Raw genomic sequence first — 21,776 nt, 5'->3', positions numbered from 1 at the left:
CAGTTTTATTAATACATCCTACTAAAAGACGACAAACTTGACTGAAACCATAACCTTTGTAGTGGAGGTAGCCAGTGGAATGAATGAGGTCTCTAGAGAATATAAGTTATTTCCTGTTTTGGATGTTGCATATGTCGAAAAGATTCCACTACAGAGATGTGGGTTTTGTTATTCAGTACCTCTGGGTCAGGTTGTGTTTTCCTGTGAACACAATCAGACGTTTGTTGGGGGAAAGTAGGTGAGAGTTCTCTTCCTTGTTGTTGCATGTGCTTTTGCTCAGCGCAGATCTTTTTGCAGATGACTGAGCTTGTCACTGGGTTGAGAGGGCGGTACTCAACTCTTCAGGACACAATACAACAGTTTTTGCATCCATAAACATTGTCTATTGTTGCATCTAAAGTAAGTTTAGATGCAACTTCCAACAAATTTGAGGGTTATTAGACAACTGGATTCCCTCAAGGTAACCCTGACCAGTGTTTTAGCAGGATTTGATTGTTGTTGATGTAGCTGAGTACCTTGCAAGTGAGGTGTCCGTCCCGATAGAGCCAGACCTGCTCCACTCCTCCTGTCTCTTCCACAGCCTGAACCCTCATCAGCTTAATGTCATCCATAGTTCCTGTTAGGGACATTATGCATCCTGTCTCCCTGTTCCGCAGGCAGAAGTACATCTGCTTCTGTAAGAAAAGATTCAAAAGCTAAATGTTTGATTTTATAAATGAATATATACGTCAAAGTGAGAGCATGCATGAGACCTATTTAGCTCTACAATGCAGGTATTATCATTTCTTATCTCTCCTTGTGTACCTGGTGTAAAGGACGCAGGGATCCTATCTGCTGCAAGCTGCTTAACTTGCACAAGTCAGTCACATCCCCTGGTTGAAGAAGCAGCTGTTGACCACGGTAGTTGCTTTGTTCATACACGACCCACCTGGAGAAAGGACGGGCAACTATGCGCGTTAGTTCAGTTTTATGAACCTGAAGGATAATAAAAAAAAAAAAACCAGTCTATTCACATTCCAAGCTGAGCTCCATGATTTACAGCTGTCGTTTTTACCCATTTTAAATCTCAGTGGGTTCCTCACATTTTTGACATCTTAGGCTCTTAACACGAACGTGTCCAGTTCTAAAAACTAAGCTAACACCATTTTTGGGAATTTTGTAAGCACTTGTCAAAACCTTTGGAGCAATATTATAATGATCTGAATGTACAACCTTTTTTGGGTTCCTCAAAACATCAGTAGCTAGGGGTTTGGGTAAGTGTTCAGGTAAAAATCAAAATCAAGTTTTTCTACAAACATTTAAAGTATAGTGATATATAACTGAAGTGTTTAATTTATAGAAGTGGTTAAAAAATAATCAAATATATGTGCTTTAGCAGTAATTTCATTTAGATATATTTTACGTAACTATAAAACATAAATGAATTCAAATTTGGTTTGCTGTTTGCTATTTTATAAATATATGAAATATGTTTCTCTGATGTGTGATAAAGAGCTCTCCATCACATCATCTAAACACAGCAGTATCACATATCTTTTGGACGAATGGTCCTCCATCCCTCTAGTGTTCCAGGACTCATTGCTCAGGTGTATTGAAGCTGTTGTGGCAGCTCATGGTGGCTCATGTTTCTGTTTATCTGTCACTAATCTGTACATAGATCCTGTCCAGGAACTACAAATAAGAATTTGCTAATAGTTAACTTTGTTACCTTTTGAGTTTATGCATCACAAATACGTCAAATTCATATGTCACAATTTTAAAAAACGTTTTCATATCGGACAACATATAGGGCAACAGCAATATATTTGTGCCAATATTAGCTGAGGAATAACCGCATATATTGGCCAGACTGGTCAGGTGTTCACTGTGTATGGATTCCTGTCTGTGTGGCTATTTGTTTGTTATTTATAGATTATGGACTGTGCCTTTGAAAGGTGCTTTATGAAAGTTTTTGCTATAGCCACATAGCTAACGTTAGCATTCAATGGCACCTTTAAAATTACAATAAATATATCAGTAGAAATAAAAAAATGGAGACCTACATTCCTCCCTCCACCACCAGGGAGCGTATGTGTGTGTCCAAGCCCGCCTGCAGCAGATTCACCATGCCATTACTGAACACCACCCTGCGACCTCTGCAGCCGACCTTACTGAACAAGATGATGGAGGGCAGAGACAGCACCTGGAGAGAGGAGGAGAGAGTTTAACCGAAATTCTCATATCCAAATCCAAAGGGCAGAAAAATTAATTTTCACATTATTTTCTACATACACACATACACTGTACTCACATTTCCAGAGGTGTGTATGGAGCGGATGGTAGAGTCTGAGGACAAGAAGCCCATGGCATCTGTGTTGGGATATTCTCCCTCCTCCAGCACGTACATCTTCTCTGTGAACTGTGCTCCTTCATAGGCCACCCAGCTGAAACAAACACATACACACATATTGTTGTCATTGATAATCTTCTGTTTTGCCCAAAACTCTGTAGGCTATGTATGTTTGAAATGACTTCTTATGACACTATTTTTTCCATTTAACTCAAATGCACAGATACAGAAACTATTTCTTATGATAACTATAAGCAAGTTTTACAGCTTCTGTGTTAGTGTGTTTACAGCCCACTATGACAAACAGAACTTTACATTACATTACATATCATTTAGCTGACGCTTTTATCCAAAGCCACTTACAATAAGTAAGTATTTATTAATAACTTATACATCATTTATTATGCTGCTTGCAGTTCAACCTGGTGTTTTGTGCCTACCTGCCAACCACCACCTTACAGGACCTGGGCATGAAGTCGTCATCCAGAGCTTCTGTGTTCTCCTCCAGAGCGACCATCCTTCCCTGGAAGTCTGGCTCAGAGTAGAGCTGCACCTGTAACACACAGTACCACAATATACACTTTAGTGACCCCGCCAACAAACACAACCAGAACAAGTGGAGAGAAGTGGTCTTGTCTATTTTATATAAGGCCATGAATGGATGATACCTTGTATTTTGATGATCCCATCAGCATCTCCTATAAAACAGAGAGGAAGGGAGCATTAGGAACATAGGCTCTGCACTATGAGACTTCTTGGAGACAAATATATAGTTGTTTCTAACATCAAAAAGTTTAAACTAATCATTACATATTACGCTTCTTTATAATTACATCACAATAAACCATATTTAAAACCCATACCCCCCCCCCCCCCGTTGTATGTCTTCTCCAAATAGTACAGTTTAAGACGATATACATTTGTTTTTTCCAGACTCATGAAGTCACCTTCAACCACCAAAATCAAATTATTTCCACCTGAACATTTTTAAGAAATTCAAAGAAATGCCCTAAAATCTGCAGATTCTTTTTTTGATTAAATGCTTAATCGAAGTTGATGACATAAAATATCTTTTTTTGTACGACTCATTGTCCAAAATCCCAAAAGGGTCAATTTACTATAATGATAAGACAATGAAAAGCAACATATTCTAACATTTGTGATGCTGGAGCCATAAAATGATTTTGCTTGAAAATGACTTATTGATGTTGTTTAATTGATTTTGAATTCTCTGTCAGTCGACCAATGGTTGCAGCTACAAAACAGATCACTCCTTACATGGAAGACTGGCTGTATGGATGAGATCTTGAAGTTCTGGGCTCCCCAGTCGTCCGGGTTGGCATACAGGCCTTTCTCCAGCACATACAGCTCTCCACTGAACCCAGGTTTTTCAAATGCCACCCATCTGCCAGCGACACACAAAACACAACTTCCTCAGATGCACAAAACCACAGTGACTGACTAATTCAGCAGAACTCTTCTACTAGACAAAATAATGACTAATACTGTCACTTGACAATCACATTTTGGAAAAGCAGGCCATCGTCATCTGATTGGTTCTCTGATTAAATCACTGACTTGAACAGTGAATCATTAGGAGAAGAGGAAGTCTACCCCTCAAAGAGGTTGTAAAACAATTTAACAGGCGATACAGAGTGAAGCAAACACTATAAAGGTGTGAAGAATTCATAGAGGGCATTATGTGTGTAGGTGTGTATAGTACGAGAACACTTTGTCATGTCTGTGAAGTGAGGAACAGAGTCAAATGTTTATCTCCCTTCTTATGATTTAAAAAAAAAAATCTATTTATAATTATGTTTTCATCAGCATTTCTCCAGCTCTGCAGGATCCAGATCTGACACTACTCAACATCACATTACATTACATTTCATTTAGCTGAAGTCTTCATCCATGCAACTTACAATAAGTGCATTCAACTGTGAGGGTACAAACCCAGAACAACAAGAATCAAGTAAGTACAATTTGCAAAAAGCTACATGTAAGTAGCCATATTAAGAGCAACAACTTTTATTTTTTTTTTATCCAAGGAGTAGTCAGAAGAGATGTGTCTTTAGTCTGGATGTGTAGACTTTCTGCTGTCCTGATGTCAACTGGGAGCTCGTTCCACCATTTAGGAGCCAGGACAGCAAACAGTCCTGACAATTATTATTATTTTTATTTACAGGTGCTACTATCAACATTAACATTGTTACATCTAAAAAATATCAAGTCGGGGTTTGATAGTTACACAACTATTCCCGGTCTCTCTGTTGAGATAATGTGGGATGTGATTTGGAGCTATACAAATAAAATTGAAATGAAAAAATTGAATACATTTTGAGTCAGATCTAGATAAACAAGCACTTTTTTTAAAAGGGTCAGATAGGGCGTTAGCTTGTACTGAGGTATGCACTCTCCGAGCACCCTTCTAGTTTTTTGTTATGTTTTTGTTTATTTGACAGTCAGCAGTGGAGCAGTAAGCAGGAAGCATGAGGGAGAGAATGGGTGTGATCCCCAGCTGGATTCAAACCACGCATTGTCGTTGCTGTTGGGCTGCATTTTAACTATTCAGCTACCAGGACACTCCCTTCCATATGAATCTTAACCTTGTTATTGTTATTTTATTTTTTCTTTTGTTTTGGACTTACACTCCACCCATGACGTCGATGGACTGGGTCCTTATACCATGGCTGATGTCCTCCATGTTGAGGATGGGACCCAGTAAGTCGGCATTGAGTCCCAGCTGATCAAAGTTCTGCTCACTGAAGAGTTTAACATGTGGAGACTGGAAATCCTTAGGAAGAAAATAAGTCACATGGTAAAATAATTAGTAAGTGAAAAGGCAGTCCTGTCATTAACAATAAAACTCTTCCATGCAGGACATTTACTTTTTTTCTTGTAGTATCAGCAGAAAAAATACATGGAAATATGGAAATAAACTGCAGGTCAGTATTTCAGGTGACACTTACTGTGCACACAGGTCGAAGTGACAGGATTCCGTCCTCAGATCCTCCCCAGTCACTGTAATCAGGATATTCCCCCTCCTCAAGGATGTACTGCTGACCCTCAAAGTCTGCCTCCAAATATCCCACCCAACTAGGACAAGACAAAGAAATATCATGAAATATCAATCATGAAATATTTATAAATTATGTAATAAGCACACACACAGAGTTGGATTTCTCAAGCTGATACTCACAGACCACAGAGTATCTTTATAGAACCCACTGTTGGCAATGTTTTCTCTTTCTCATCATGTGTGTCTGAGTTCTCCTCTTCTGCTTCTTGCAAATTGTACACATCACTGTCCACCTCTATGCACTCTCCATCAAAGTTGGGCTTTTCAAACACCAAAGCCTGGAACAGGAAAGAAGAGGAAGAAGAAGATGAGTCTAAGTTGCAAGCAGACATCAGTTTATGCCCATGCATTTGTTTTGGGCCCATTTCTTATCCAAAGGCAGAATACTATTCATTCCATGGATTACAATATATTTTAATATAGCGTAGCTCACATTTATGCCAGCATAGCAAAGGCACAACGTAAAAATGTTATTGTATATGCTGTCACGTCTCTTTCTTTGAGCTGAAACTGTGTTAATTCCACTGCAGGGAGATTCCAAGAGAACCAAGTCAATGGTCCAATTTATTATGCCTTCCGAGGGAAATACATACAGACCATAATAAAAAGAAATACCTGACAGATGATGGAGATAAAATACAGGATCACTACATAAAGTCCAGTATGCAAGAACCTATTAAGAAACTCAGGGATTTTACATGTGTTTCTTCTGAAGGAACTGGAGACTGAATTTAGTTCTTTTAGGACGCTGTTAACACCTGTTATGAACATCCAGTCTGAGTGATGGTCAGCGCTACGTTCAGTTTGAATGCACCCAAATGTGTCCTGAGATCTGATCACATTCGTAGGTGGCCTGGGAAACATATGAAGAATTTAATACCATTTGTGAGCAGACGAGCTCAACACTGTCCGTTTGTGATTAGATCTCTCTGGACGGATGTTAATACCAGGTCTGAACAGGGCCTAGGATAGTTTGAGGTGTAAATAAAAGACCCTGTGCTGAGGGGTAGTACTTCAGGAATTAAAGGGGAAGAAATTACAGTGTTGAAGCTGGGAGATCAAAATCATAGCAATGTAGTCGGCTTCTACTTTATAAGGAGAGAGATAAGAAGAGATGGTGAAAGAGAAAAAGAGGAAGCATAGTGTACTTTATATTCACCGCAGATAATTATAGATACAGGAGTTGTGGTATAATGCAAAACAAACCTTGACTTCATGAGGATGCTCGACCCTTATTGCTCCCTGGAATGAAGAGATACACATTTGTCATTATAAGACAAGCGACAAGACGACACTAGAGAAGAAACAATGCTTGCTTCATGTGCTGTACCATTCGGATTGGTCTGAGCGAGCCGATTAAGGGCTGGGAGAAACCCCAGCTCTCTGGGCAGGGGTACTCGCCCACCTCCAGCACTCCTACAAAACCTCGAAAGCCTGCATCGGTATACACCAGCCAGCTACAGATACACAGCGTCAGCGTGAGACAGGGGAAGAAAAGGAGAGCAAAGGTGAGTGGGTTAACATATGGAGTGTAATGACCCTTTAGTGACCTTTTTCTTCACAGTTCTTTCTGATCCTACTACCGAGCGAAGGGAGTTCACTTTCACCCTTTACACACCATGAGCCAGTTGACATGCTAACCATCTGTAATCAGCAGCACAAGCCCTACCCCGCGGCCTGCATTCCTTCACAGACACAAAACAGATGCTGCACACACACACACACACACACACACACACACAGACACACACACACACAGACCCTTCCCCTACAGTTTCCTGAAAAATAACTACTAGTTATAGCTGCAGAGTTACCACCAGCAATGAAAATGAATGATGAAAAAAACCAGGCACTATTTTTTGACAAACTAGGTCAGATATATAGTACTGTATATGGGATGTTCCCATAATGCAACAAGCCCTATGAGACAAAATGTGATTTGTGAATATGGGCTATACAAATAAAATTTGATGGATTGATTGAACACCGTCAGTTTAATATGTTCCCTGTAACTTTAAATTAGAGATTTTATTTTCTCCTCTTTTATATTTTAGCTATTATGAACTTAATACATGATAAATAAATTCCTTAGATATCTACTTAATTAACATTCCATCCTCTCTTTTGTACTTTAAAATGTAACTTTAAAATGTAACTTCCTGGCAGAGGTAAAAAAAAAAAAAAGGGGGAAAATAACTTAATTTCCCTGTTTGTTTGTTTGTTTTATGTTTTCATTATGTCTTCCTTTCCTCCCTATTTAACTATTCAGTTCAGGTTTCAGTTCTTACCTTGTGCAAACACACACACACGCGCAAATCCAATACACTTACCTATCTTCTTAGTTTTTCTGTTGCTATCGCACTATATATTATATTCAATGCTTCCCCCTCATGTTAATTCTACCACCCTGTAATCAGGTCTACATCATCATGTCTCACCGTCACAAAATAAAAAAGTGCACAGCTAAACTTACACTCCAGAATGGACCTTGATGGAGCCAGAGGTCTGAGGGATCCCATAGGTGCCAAGCTCTACAGCATCATCACAGTAAGATGACATCCTCCCCCTCCCATTAACCTCTGTAAACAGGTCGATCCGGGCCATGCTGTAGTCCTACACAACAAAAAGTACAAATTTAACTCTGTGAGAAAGTTTTTCATTTGAAAAAGAACAAATAAGGCTGGGTATTTGGAATTCCCAGTGCTAATGCAAAGATGCATAGCGATACAAAAGCTTTAATTTAACTGATACTGAAAAATATCACATATTTGTTAAAAAAGAAACTCTTCTAAATGTTTAAATATAAGAAGTCCACCCACATGTTATAAAATGTAAAACTGAAAAAAATGAATTCAGAATCTGTCTAATCAAAGAACAACTGAAGAGGAGCATGAAACTGAGAGAATATGAAATGCCAGTTTATGGTTACACACTTTTTCAATACTACTTGTATTTTAGTTTGATAGATTAAAAAAAAAAAAAAAAGATGGACAACGAGTCTCCACTTCCTCCCATTGTAAAAATATAGAGCTAAATTATCCGGGATACGGCTGCGAACAACGAGTACTTCTCGTTGTCATTTGGAGCCAGAGTCAACAGTGATTGTGGAGAGGAGCCGTGGTATCAAGGTCCTTCTGAAACCTGTGCTCCACCGATCTGGAGTCAGTCTCATTTTTTTAAGCATCCAACAAGTGACTCACACTAAACTCATTAGAAACATGAAAACCTGAACAAACTTCAGTGTGAAAATAACTACATAAAATGATTGAAAACATCTTTGAAATGTATTTTAGTTTGGTTTATGATATAAATATATATTGCAGCCACCCACCAGGGGGCAATAAAACATATTTGTACTCACTTCGAGAGAGCTTTCATGTTGTCCATCTTTATATAAAGTTTAATGCTGATCGCAAAAACCCATTAACAAATCCCACAGGCGTAACATGAGATGATAAACAACCCCACAGGACAAACAGTGGCAACATGGATGCAGTATGACAGATGAACAAGCAGTAAGATAAATGAACAAGGTAACTTACTCTTACTGCCAGTCGGAGAGAACCTATGACCACGGGTGCAGTTGGAGCAGGTTGACCATTCTGGTCCAGTGTTGTTGGAGTTCCCTGATCCGCCCATATGTTCACTATATGCTCTGTTGGACCTTCCTCAAGCGCTATGACACGGCCCTGGAAGCTGGGTTTCTCATAGAGAAGCCAGCTGAAGAGAGATGAGTAGAGGAAATTATTAATGTTACCATGTGAAGAGGTGAAGGGACAGTTTAATAGCTACATCACAGCTGTGGAGGCTCCAGAAAATACTGTACATGCTCCAGAAAATACTGTACATGCTAATGGGGACATAGAGAAATCATGGACTGGATTGGAGAACAAATGACAATCTCTTCTTAAACTCAGTTATGATATTTCCACAGTTAAGAACAAGAAAACATTTTCTCATATCAACATGAACCAGCAAGAAGACCCTTACCATCCTCTGATGACTCTGATTGAGATGACAGGGGACAGCTTCATTGTGGTGGCATCTTCTACATCACAGTAGAACTCCATCGCTTCACCACCAAACTGAGCTTGTTCATGTACGATAATCTGGATCAGGAAATTGACAATTCATTACAACCATGGGTTGTGCAACCATTTTTATTCCAGTGCAAGAATGTCCTAAACATGTGTAAACGTTATTTAATCCTACCTTCCCAGGTCTTTTGTGGATTCCTCTTACTGCAGGTCTCTGCAGGAAATGTAACATTTCAATTATAAATTGTTGAATTCTGTGCTTTAAAAAATGATTTGGCAAAAAAAATGACAACATCAACCATTAAAAGTACAGTGTGTAGAGTTTTGTGATATCTCGTGTTGAAATTGCTTGTTGCAGCTGAACACCCCTCACCTCTCCCTCTCCTTCCAAACATGAAAAAGAACCTGTGGTAACTTCAGTTGTCATAAAAACTCAAAAGGTGTTTAGTTTGTCCAGTCTGGACTCATGTAAAAAACATGTCAGCCTCCGTAGAGAGGACCCGCTCCCGATGTAAATATAAAGTATTTAAATATAAATGGCTCATTCTTCAGTAAAGAAAACAAAAACCTTTAGAATTTAGATGAAACGTGAAAAATCACTAGTATTCATTTATATTCATTTTCTGCCAATAGATCCCTTTCACCTGCATCTTACACACTGAACCTTTAAGATGAGTATTTCAAACATCAATTTTCATAGAATAATGTCATTCCTGTAAACGTGTGCTTTTTATTTCCTTAATTCATTTTTGTCATTGATTGCAGTGTTTCTGTCTGTTTGCTTTTTTCTGTGTTATTTTTGACACTATATATTTGCTGCCTATTTTGACTTTCTGGTTAAATAAAGGTCAAATAAATAAAAACAAAACAAACCCAAAAAATATCTACTACTATTAGATAAATGTTGTGGACCCCCCTGCTTGTTTTCATGCACTGTAAAGCACAGCACAATTCAGGTGATACAGCTGAGTTTCTTTTAAAATAATCAAATCAGGGATAATTTTTTTATCTGTTGAGCTACTGTACATCCTTCCACATGAATATCATCTACAGAACTACCCCTGGAGTACAAGAACAAGGTAACATATACATTTTGATTGGAAGAAGCCAAAGCGAAAGAGAAATACACTTTTGTGTATTGTAGTGTACATTGTGATCATCTAAAACAAACAAATGTGTTTTTGCATAGTTGCACTCCATTTGCATTTGAATGCAAATATCTGATCATGATGTGACAGTGGATCTTTAGATGAGCAGATCTTAGCAAAGTTTTCCAAAGCAGAATTCCAGATTGAGGACATGTGCCTTTTCTCGTGTCCTCACTTGCAAATGATTCATGACTTAGTTGCAACTTCATGACAAAACAAAAAGAACAGGATATGAAACTAGGCCACATATCACCATGGAAATAAACCAGGAAATGCTTTGTTTAAAAAGCCTAGCAAGTTAAAACCCATTCCATTTCAAATATTCAAATACTTGCCTTAGCCTTAGTCCTTGGAAGTATATTTTGTGAAGTCTGCTGGCTGTAGTTGGTGGTTGAAGGCAGTGCAGCGGGGCCCCTCAGGCCCACATTCACATTAGGAGCTCCTGATATCAAGGCCTGGTCCATAACAGCACCCCCCTCAGGACTCGGTGTTGTTTTAGTAGTTTGCGTGGAGCCCTGGGAGGCCTCAGGTTCTCGTTTGTTCATCTTGAGGTATTTATCTAAATGATCGGGCAGCTTTATCTCCGAGAACGTGGGCAGAGGAGGAGAGGAGGGGCTTAGCGCTGACTCATTAATTGTACCATTACCACCACCACCCACAAGTGAGCCTTGATCTCCACTCTTCACACCCTCCTTATCTGCTCTGACACGAGAGAGAGGTGAATCAACACCGTGCCTTCCAGGAGCGGCCAGGTCTTGTTCCTGCTTGGATGAAAATGAGCCATTTGAGGCAAAGGGTGTTTCCTCTTTGGTTTTCCTGGAGGAGCTCATTAGGCTTGAGAGGATCGACATCCTTTCAAGCCTTGACGTTAGCTTCCCAGGCTCCTCTCCGATGCTTTGCAATTCTTCTTTTCTTGCTTCTGCTTTGGACACCTCTTTGACTCCATCTTTTTCTACCACCTCATCCAGTGAATTATTTTTTTCTCCGGGTGAGGACAGGGCATTTTCTTGTCCACGTTTTTCCAGGGAACGTCCTTTCCTGTTGGCTGCATATTGTTTTATTATCATAGCTGGTGAAGGATCCCTGGAAATTTTGCCATTTTTCCTTAAGCCAAACTGGAATTCCTCAGGATTGAATGTTCTCTCAAAATTATCCTCCTTAATGGCCGGCATGGCAAAAGGTGGCGATGGGGACTTTTTACGGATGTGCCTCTTTGGAGGTAGTGAGAAAGGAATTCCACCTTTCTTAATGCTGCTGATAAACTCATCAACGTCATCATGCTCAGTTGATTCATCTTCACTGGCGGATGCATTTAGTCTTTTTTTGTGTTCCTTCTTCTGTTTTTGATGATGTTCCACATCCAACCAGCTTGATGGAGATTCATTCTTTAGCTGATGACTTTGAGATGGAGTTTTTGACGAACTACTGTTGAGCGTCAGCTTTGTTGGTTTTTGTGGATCAGCGAGGTTCAGTTTGTTCTCCTCTCTTAAAGTCTGGAATTCGTGTTTCTTTTCTTTAATTCCTTCATCATTCTTCTGAGCATCAGTACTTATGAGTATTTTATCTGAGACAATAACGGACTTATCCTTTTCTTCTCCATAAACTGTTTTGCTAGCTGCATCTTTTACAAAAATGGGTTCTGCCTTTTGCTTGACTTCTGTCTTTGCTGTGTTTATCGGCTGATCCACTTTCTTTGTCACTTCATTTTCATCTTGAAGACGTTCTTTAATAAGGCTTTTCTGTTCCTGTATCTTGTCACTCTTACTAACGACTGTTGAAACATTTGATGTTGACTCTGTTGATACTTTGGTCACAGTCTTTGGTTCCTGTTCTTGACTTCCATGTAGAACCTTGGAGTCTGTGGACTGATCCATTTTTTTCTCTGGTTTCTTAATCTCTGCATGTTCATCTGGAACAACTGAGGGCTTCTGGTCTTCTTGGTTTCTAACTTCAGAGTCAACATTCATATTCACAACCTCTTTCACCAAACTCTTTGTTGAGGGATCCTTTGTTTCAGTCTTTTCTTGTGCTTCCTCAGCAAGCTGAGTTTTTTTGCTTTCTACCTCCTGTTCCTTAATTTGAGTTTCTGATCGTTTCTCTGTTCTTACCATTTCTGGTTCCTGTTGGTTGCTTTGGTTAGAGGGTGGAACTTTGGGTTCTGTTGTTTTCCTTTTCTCTGCTTGGTCCTTAGTTCCCTCTGACTCCTGATCTACCGTTGGAACTTTGGATTCTGTTGATTTGTTTTTGTCTTGTTTACTGACATCCTTAATGTCTCCAACGACTATGGACTTCTGGTCTTGTTGGACGCAAACATCAATGCTAGCAGTCACAACTGCAGTCTCATTCACCAAAGTCTTTACTGATGAAGTCTTTGTTTCAGTCTTTTCATCAGAGTTTTTATCAATCTGATCTTTAGTGCTCACTGTTAACAGTTCTTGGGTTGCATCCAAACTATGGCTTTTTGTTGTTGTCTTCTCTGGAACTTTTTTTGCCTCCGGTTTCTGTTCTGCTGATCTATTAGCATCTTTATCTTGGTCTCTAGCAGCTACCACCTTTACTTCAGATTCAACAGTCCCATTTAAACTCTTCTCTTTTTTATCATCTGCACCATCCTGCATTTCAGTGCTTACACCTTTCATTTCTGGAGTTTGGCTTTCCTTTACATCATTTGCATGTTTGTCCTCCTCATTTGTGTTGTTGTCCTCTTTGGTTACAAGTACTTTATGCTCCTGTTCAGTTTTCACTGTTGATGCCATCATCTCCTTCTCTGCTCGCTGGGTTTCCTCGCTGCCACTCTCTGCATTTTCGGTCTTTAAGATCTCACGTTCATGATTTGTAACGACCACAATTGGTGTAGCTTCATTAATTAAACCTCCTCCTTGCTCTGCCTCTGTCCTCTTCTCTTCCAGGGCATCTGTAATTACTTGGTGTCCCTCCTTTGAGTCGGGCTGTGAACATTTCTGCTCGGATGATAGATCATACGGCTTCTCTGGTTTTGTAAAATCTTTCTCAGCTTCGTCCCTGATGGCACTGCCCTTGAGCTCCTCTTTGCGACTGCTCTGTGAGACAGTGCTTTCCACTGCTGCGTCATTCAGTTTAGATTCTTTCGTCTGTCTTTCAAACTTTCCTGCCAGTAAAAGAGGCTCTTTGTCCAGCATATTTTCAACATTCTTGGGTAACTCACAAACAGTCACAGCCTCTGTTTGAATGTCCGAAGCCTTGGGTGTTTTCTTGCCAAGCTCCTCTTTACTTTTCTCCTCCACCTCAACATTTTTCGCGGACTCTCGGTCTGCTGTGGATCGTTGTCTGTCAATTTCAGGAATCACATTTGTGGTTTGATCTTTAAATAACTTGTTTTCCTTTTGCTGCTCTGTATTTTTCATTTTAGCATCAACAACATCGTCCTTTGGCTCAGCATCTTGCATGGCCGATTTAGCAGGAAGACTATTTGTGGGATCAGTTACCGCTTTAAGGGAAACATTATGAGCGTCCACATCGTCCACATCAGAGTGGGTCATTATGTCACAGTGTTTGCTGTCACCCACAACAGGTTCAGCTGAGGTATCAGTTACATGTTCATGAACTGGTTTTGTGTCCTGAGCCACCACTGCAGGCTGTGGCTCTTTATCCTGAATTAAATCTGGTGTTACGTTACTTATTATCTGGGTTGTCTCTAATATGTCTACTTCTCCTTGGGAACTTTCTAGTAATCGCTGTGTTTGCTGTTCCTGTGTGGTGTTATCACTTTGTATGTGAGGTGCATTTTCAGCTGAATTCTCAATTTTTACTTCTGCCTCAGTGTTGTTTACATCAGTGACTGGTAAAGGAGCTGGAGTTACTTTAACGGCCTCACTGCTAGACAATAACGTAGATACTAACTCTGTTTCTTGTTTAAAGTCTACCTGAGCATTTTCTGTGATAATCGCATCATTCTTTTGTACTGGCTGGATTTCGGAAATCTCTTTGATTGCAACACTCTCGAATTTGCTTGTCTCTTTTACTTCCTTTCCAAACGCAAAGGTACTCGACTGCGTGTCTGAGGATTTCCCCTGTTCTTCTTCTTCTGTAGACACACATTCAAATTTAAATCTGTCATCACTGTTACCGTCCTTCTCTGCTAAGACACTGTCAGATCCTTTCTCTTGGGAATCTTGAGTTTTGCCAACTTTTATTTTGTTTGAGCCTTTCAGACCCAGTGTAGGAAGTTTGCTCCCAGATATGAGGGGATCAGCCGAATCCTTCACGAGACTCTTTTGTTGTTGTTTGATGTTTTCGCTGTGTTTGGAAAGCCTTGATGTGGGCGGTGGGGAGGCATGTGAGGTGGTCGTGCCTTCCTCTTCATGGCTTATGTTTCCTTTAGAAAGGTGTTTGGATGGTCTTGTTGATGACGTGCCTCCTGTTTGAAACACATACACACACCGTTTTAATGCAACAGACAAAAACATGCAAAAATGCTGTCAAGGAACAGTTCAACAATTTGGCTGGGCACAGTTTTTACAGAGTTCAGAAACTGATAACCAGCTCAGTTATCAAACTAAAAAATAAGAAAGTTCTATAGCATTCCTTCTCTGGATGTATTTGTTTTTTAAAAGGGTTAGCATACAACAATGATAGCAACCATCACTTTCATACAGGGTTAGTAGCATAGAGCTGTTCAAACATTCTATGTAAAAGTAATCACAGATTTTTCTTTATATGTATATTTTTCTCTTATTCCATCTTCCGTAGTTTCATTTTTATTTTTACTGTCACATCTTTATTTATTTCATTGTCTGCAGATTTACTTTTGTGATGTGTGCAATGTGCAGTATTTTATATTGTCAATCAATAAGGGGTGAATAGTATTGTAAAATGTCTACACTGTGGACAGAGCCAGGCGATTATTTTCCTCTAATTTCCACTTTTTAAGAGAAACAGTTTGAATCTTCTTTTTTTTCCCTGAACAATGTTTAATCCTCGATTTGAAGTGTTTCTACAAAGCTGAATTTTTTTCACTTTCAACAGCAGAGCTAAAATGATTTAATTATGTGACGATGTGATTTTGCAGTTTTACCTTTTGTGGGACTTTCAGGTAGAGGTGAAGGTGTGTCACTTCCAGCTCTCTCTCCATCAGGTACTTTCTGACCAGATGAATTATTTTTGTGGCCGGTGGTGGCGGTTTGTGTTACATCATCATTATTCTTTCTTGCTGGAGATGAAATTGGTAACCGGCTCTTTGATGACAAGGAGGCATTATTTTCCAGATGGTTCTGCGGCTGATTTTTAACATCCAGGCTTTCCCTTTCAGGTGTTTTAACACTTCTCTCGCTGTATTCGCTCTCCACACCATTTACCAGATTAATGTCATCCTCTAACTTCTCTTTAATAATCTTAGTTCCTGTCTTGAGTGTGTTTTTTGTTGGAGAAATGTCTCTCGTGTCAGATTTTCCTCCCTTAGCTTCCTCAAAACTAGGTTTCCTGCCGGCTTTGGTTGGACTGATAGAAGATTTTGAAGATTCTTTGGTTCTAGTTTGCTTTTGTAGTTTGGATGTGACTGCTGAGGCATCAGCCACTGAGGTTTTATCTAGTGTCACTGGTGATTTCACATCAGCATCTGATGTTGACCTTTTCGGGATTTTAGACTTTGAGGTCTCTGTGCTTGAGGAACCATTAGTGCTTTGGTCTTTCAATGTTGGTAACATAGAAGCTGTTTTCTCAGTGCTGTGTTCTCTTGGTAGTGGAATATCACCGGTCGTTCCCACTTTGGTTCCCTCTGTGGAGCCTTTGGCCTTTGTTGTGACATTTTTGGCCTTGCTTCCAGCTACAGAGGATGGGGTCTTTGCTCCACTTGCTGTGGTATGTCGACTTTCTGTCGCTGCTTTAGGCCCTCGTTTGGAGGGTGTAGCCTGATTTGTCTCTTTGCCTCTTATCCCAGACCCTGATACTTGTGACTTTGCTTTGTACATGTCTGAGGGAGCAGAGGTGTCATCAATGTTGGACGCAGAGTCTGCTTTTTCTTCACCTAGAAGTTCAGGAGTGTTTGTGTCAGCGAGCGCCGTCTCATCTGTTGTCGTGAATGGCTCATGGTCGGCTTCATGGATCTCTGCATGGTCGTTGTTTTGGAGACTTGGCACTCTGTCGGGGGAGAGGGAGACAATTTAATAGATATATTAATGTGCAACTTCACACAAGTTTTGTCTCAAGTGCCTCTCCCACGAAATTCAAGAAACCTCCCAAAACCACCCACCCACACACAACATACCAATTTGCTTGCAAAAGCAAAGAGATCTAGGTTGTCTAGCAGAAAATTTGGTGATAATTGTGATATTAAAAGCAGCATTAATGTATTTTATCGAATAACAATCATATCATTTAGAGCTCAAAAAACATATTTGAGTGTGCATCTCTCTAAAAAGATCTTAGCCAGTCTTTAAAACATACAAACAGTCTTTTAAAAGGAAGCATGTACTTGAGTAGAACTTTAAGGTACTGTACTTGAGTATTTCCATTTTAATACTACATACTCAATTACATACCGAAAAAAACACATGAAACATATGGTATGCACAGTAAGCACAGTGCAGTTACTTTTGATACTTGAAGTACATTACTTTTATATATATATATTTATAACATTTTTCAAAATGCATTAGATTTATGGTTTAATGTTGCTACTTTGATGTAAGTGGCTAATTTGCTTTCTAGCAGAGTTAAATGACAAACTTGATAAGAACAATGTGATTGTTTGAATTAGGACTGGACAAAATGGAAAAACAAATGTGTTATATTTATTTTACCTCCCAGGTAGGTAATGTTTGTGGCCTGTTACCTACCTGGGAGGTAAAATAAATAACTTTGGGAGCATCAACTGGTTTGCAGACATTTTCCCTTATCTAATTTTTGTCACCTCTGCCCAGCACCTGGTGTTTATCAAGTTTCAGATGCACATGCTTCTGTATACATCTGTTTTTTTAAACTTGAGACTGGTTATTTTATTTCAGAGGCAGAAAAGGAACTTGTCAGAGAGAAACAGTTAAACTTTAGCCGTGCTGAAGTTTAAACTTTACAACCCTGCGGTAGCTCTGAAACCATAAATTAGTCCCAGTATTCAGGAATGTACCAGGCATGCATGGTCATCTTTATTCTGGAATACACAGTAACTCAAAGTTTTACGAGGCAGTACCATGGTCACCCCATTACTCATTATTTATTCCTTTCAGGAGTGTATCTGTGTATTTGCCATGCTTTCATCTAACTGCAATGTGTAATCTTGAAGTCAAACAAATGGGTGCAGGCTGAACTCACCAGTTGCCTGTCAAGTTCTGTAATGACCAACTCATTCAGGTAGTGAATATACACCAAAGGTAAACACAGCAAAGATGATCTTCTCTACTGCATTTGTTTCGTAAGGAATTACTTTTGAAGTATTTTTAAGCAGTACATTATAGAATCGCTGTCTTTGTATGATTAGATGGGCTGTGTATAAATATTTCAGTGCCTAAGCGCTGGTTAAGCTTGTTTTTTTCTCCTCTGGTACAATGGAGCATGGGAACTCAGAGCTCAGGTTGCACATCAGCTCAGCTGTCTTTACCTCCCCTGCTTCCCGTTTCTCCCAGGATCAAAGAGGCTTTTACACAATAACGGCAGAAAGATATAAAAGAAACTCACAGTTTGACTTCTGTTGTATCTAAGTCCTTTGAAGCTGAATCTCTGATGCACTCCTCTCCCGTCGGTTTGTTCTCCTCCAAACCCGGCTCTTGGCTAATGTTCACCTTCTCAACAGAAACCTTGTTCTTCGAAGGCAGATTCACAGTTTTGCGTGTGATGCGAACCTCTCTCGACCTGCGCCTCTCCTGGAGGGAACTTTTCTTTGAGTCTGTACCGGCGTCAGGCTCCTCTGGCTGCGGTGAGCTTGTTTGGAACTCCCCTTCTGAGGAAATGGCAGGTTCTGGCAGGCTGCCACTGGGCGGCAACGTCTCTGAGGGACTGTCTGCAGCGTCCTGAGTGATGGAGTCGTCCTCAGGTATTACCGTGACAGGTATGGCCAAGACAGGGGGTGAGTCTGCTCTGAAGCCCTCCTCTCTTTCTGTCATTACATCCCTCTCATTCTCCCCCTCCCTCTCCACTTCCTCCTCTTCTCCCAGGTGTGTTTCAACCCAGATGGCTTTGTGGAGTAGGACAGGAGAATCCCTTCTGGCAATTTCCCTGCTCTCACATGAGGGGCCCCATGTCATAGGTGTAGTTTCCCCAGAAAATATCTGACCCTTCCTCTTGTCTCTGGACTTTTCCTTCCCTTTGTCTCCAGATTTTCCGTCTTCCTGTGAGGGGGAAGACTGAGAGCCTAATCGTATTCCTGTTATGGCAGTGCTGTGTCCCCTCTCTCCAACTTTCACAGAGCTTTTCTTTGATGCTAAGCTTATAGAGGTTAAGTTAGGTGACTTTGGACCCTCAGCTGTTTTGGAAAGTGTGGTTTTAAATGGCATCCGTGTGGCCGGTCTAACTGTACTGTCCTGGCTGGAAGCCTCTGTCAGGACTCGTTCTTCTAAATTAACCTGCAGCTTCTTGTTTACTTCCTCCACCACTGACTCAGCAAACCCTATTTCTGGGCCTGAATCAGCACGTGGATGGGTGGTAGCAGCAAGTTCCCGAGTGGCAGGAGTCACATTTCCAGAATTCCTTTCACCGCTGGCTGTGCTGATCCTGCACACAGAAGTCTCCCTCACACTGCTGCGACCACCGCTGTTACTGTCAGCGAATGGGAGATCTGCATCTGTCAACAGAGAGACTGTGCTTGAGGCGCTTGGACTGGAACATTTGCTGCGGGCATCGCCCCGCTCTGCTCCCATCTTACCCTCACCATAAAGGGTCAGCTCGCTGGCTTTTCGAGAAGGGGTTGGAGTCTTTTGCCCATCCTCCTCCTCCTCAGACTGCGTTGAACGTGGAGACAATGGGGATGATGGGGAGCGTGCATCATTGGATCCATCTGAATGCAGCCTGCTACTGCTCTTCTTTCTCTTCGAGTTGAAGAAGTTGCTGAGGCGATCGAAAACTCCTCGCTTCTCCTCCGAATTCTGAAAGAGTACAGACAAGAAACAGACAGAAAGACAAATGTTGAGGTGGGGAGAGAGAAGCAAGCCCATCAGTTTTTCTCTGGTTTGAATATTAAGGGAAACATTTTAATGAAAACTCCAAATACACTCTCGAGCTGATAGAAAACCAAAGAGCTTATGAGACAAAAAGACCTAATTTAATTCACCACACATTTCCCAGAAACTGCACATAAAATATGGACTACAATATTTGTAAGAAATATCCAGGACAGAGGCGATTTACACAATCTTGAATCCAGAGTGAATTCACATACCTGTGCCTTCATATTCAATTAGAGCGATACATATTCTCTTTTTAGAAAAAGAGGAAAAAAGTATGTATGTGTTCATGCTGAGACTGCAAATTGTGCAGTCAACAGACCAATGGTAAAATTTACTAAAGTTAGGGGAGGCATGAAACTAGCCATGTCCTAAAAATGTTAATGTCTCATCAACCTATATTGCAAGTAGCTTTCCGATGATGAGTGGGTTATTGCAGCCGCTAATGTCTGTGTTATGGTTTTAAAATTACATTTGGTGTGTATGCTGCGTAGTTTCTGTTTGATCTATCTGTTTGTTCTTTGTTTTTTTCTTTTTTCTCCCTCAGCTTTTATTGGGTAAATAAGGATTGTACACAAAACCTTTTCCCTGGATAATAATGTCCTGTCAACAGAACTGAGACAATAAAGGGGCAGAGAGCAACGGATGAATGCAGATGTGAAGATGTGTATGTTGGTTGAAGAGTCCGAACACATGCATGGATGAAAGTAAAGCTGAAGGAGGTTGGAATATTAGGAGGTAAGAGACATGGAAGTTTTTTGTCTGAACCTGACCCGAGCCTGATGTTTTCCCGGATTACAAGCATGTGCAGTGCAAAAACTAAATAGAAGTAGATAGCCAAGCCAAAGTTAACTAACCTGACTCGAATTTCAATATCATCTGGTCGGGTACCTGACATGTGGCTGTATATGACAAAAAATGGTTTCTGAATTGTGCCTAAACCTATGTAACAGATGAAGTATGCAAGAAATGAAAGTGACAGTGGGAATCACCAAAAGTGCATAAAAGTTGTCAGGTTACTGTTTTTTCAAGTTGACATTAAAAAGGTTCAGCATATATTAAAAAAGTATCATCATAAACTACTTTTCTTTAAGATTCTATTTTCTAATACTTACGAGTCTCAAGAGTCTGGTGACATCCAGAACCCACGTGCCAATAACAACATGCACCAATTACATAGATTAAAAACCTTTTATTGTTTAGCTCAAGGGTCACTCACCAACGCTACTAACTGCACAAAAACAAATTAGGTGGAACAAGTAGGGTACAGTGTTAAAAGACAGCTGCTGTCAAATATAAACCAAGTCTCATTGTTTCGGTGAAATATATGAAACAGGATTTACATCACAGCAAAGAAGCCCTGACACGCAGGAAAAAATATTGTGCCGCCATAACACACCTTAAAAAACCTGGCACAGTAGAACAACAGTAACAAGAGCACATGTTAAGACAAGAAGGACGAATCACACTATGAAAAAAAACTATTAGAAACCACATTTAAACAAACATCAGTTACATACCATGTGGACTTCCTGGAGTCTAGCTTGTTGAATTCCTGAGGAGCTAGTGTCTGATTAATGGTTAAAGTGTAAAAATCGCAGAAGAAGTTATAGAAGACATATAATGATCCTTAGAATGATCCTTAAACTAGGACGTCACAAATGTGCTTGTAAAGTTAAATATAAAAGCTAATTGTTGATGTGAATTGCATGAAAAAAGACTGAAATGATCAGTCCTCCCTCCTGGGGAGTTTCTCCAGAGTGTCCCAGCTCTGAACAAAGTGCCTGACTTGAGGGCATGGTCATTTGCATCAAAGCAACAGAGCGGAGAGAGAAAAAAAAATTGTGAAACGAGGATCACATGGCAAACAAGCCCAAAGAAATTCACTCAATCCAGTAAAACTGAAAGGGTGTGGAGAGGAGTGCTGGAGACAACCCCACCCTTCTACATTCAGCGACTGGGAAAATCAATAGGACGTCTGTTATCTACTGTGGCTCTTAGAAGAATTCAACTTGTTTCATTTAGATACGAGGAGTACAGTGACACGGCTCAAAG

At 40.2% G+C, this 21,776-nt stretch overlaps 1 protein-coding gene across 4 annotated transcripts in view; it reads right to left on the bottom strand.

The window, feature by feature from the left end:
• The window catches only part of crybg1a (crystallin beta-gamma domain containing 1a), a 43,032-nt gene that overhangs the window by 2,545 nt on the left and 18,711 nt on the right, over positions 1 to 21,776 (bottom strand). For 2 of the 4 annotated variants that reach the window (XM_069536140.1, XM_069536142.1), the window contains 19 exons: positions 18,241 to 19,643; positions 15,647 to 16,707; positions 10,929 to 14,989; positions 9,621 to 9,659; positions 9,399 to 9,517; positions 8,951 to 9,128; positions 7,882 to 8,021; positions 6,739 to 6,865; positions 6,615 to 6,650; positions 5,529 to 5,686; positions 5,299 to 5,425; positions 4,978 to 5,123; positions 3,608 to 3,734; positions 2,998 to 3,027; positions 2,770 to 2,882; positions 2,291 to 2,423; positions 2,043 to 2,182; positions 805 to 928; positions 516 to 674 (listed from right to left, as the gene is read on the bottom strand). In XM_069536140.1, coding sequence (XP_069392241.1) covers positions 516 to 674; positions 805 to 928; positions 2,043 to 2,182; positions 2,291 to 2,423; positions 2,770 to 2,882; positions 2,998 to 3,027; positions 3,608 to 3,734; positions 4,978 to 5,123; positions 5,299 to 5,425; positions 5,529 to 5,686; positions 6,615 to 6,650; positions 6,739 to 6,865; positions 7,882 to 8,021; positions 8,951 to 9,128; positions 9,399 to 9,517; positions 9,621 to 9,659; positions 10,929 to 14,989; positions 15,647 to 16,707; positions 18,241 to 19,643 — 8,421 coding nt within the window. Of the gene's footprint in view, positions 1 to 515; positions 675 to 804; positions 929 to 2,042; positions 2,183 to 2,290; positions 2,424 to 2,769; positions 2,883 to 2,997; positions 3,028 to 3,607; positions 3,735 to 4,977; positions 5,124 to 5,298; positions 5,426 to 5,528; positions 5,687 to 6,614; positions 6,651 to 6,738; positions 6,866 to 7,881; positions 8,022 to 8,950; positions 9,129 to 9,398; positions 9,518 to 9,620; positions 9,660 to 10,928; positions 14,990 to 15,646; positions 16,708 to 18,240; positions 19,644 to 21,241; positions 21,484 to 21,776 lie in introns of those variants that run through there. The other 2 variants (XM_069536141.1, XM_069536143.1) reach the window with 2 other exon arrangements.

The sequence above is a fragment of the Paralichthys olivaceus genome, chromosome 12, assembly GCF_024713975.1.
Source record: "Paralichthys olivaceus isolate ysfri-2021 chromosome 12, ASM2471397v2, whole genome shotgun sequence".
Lineage (NCBI taxonomy): Eukaryota > Metazoa > Chordata > Actinopteri > Pleuronectiformes > Paralichthyidae > Paralichthys > Paralichthys olivaceus.
This window is presented reverse-complemented; position numbering and strand designations above follow the sequence as displayed.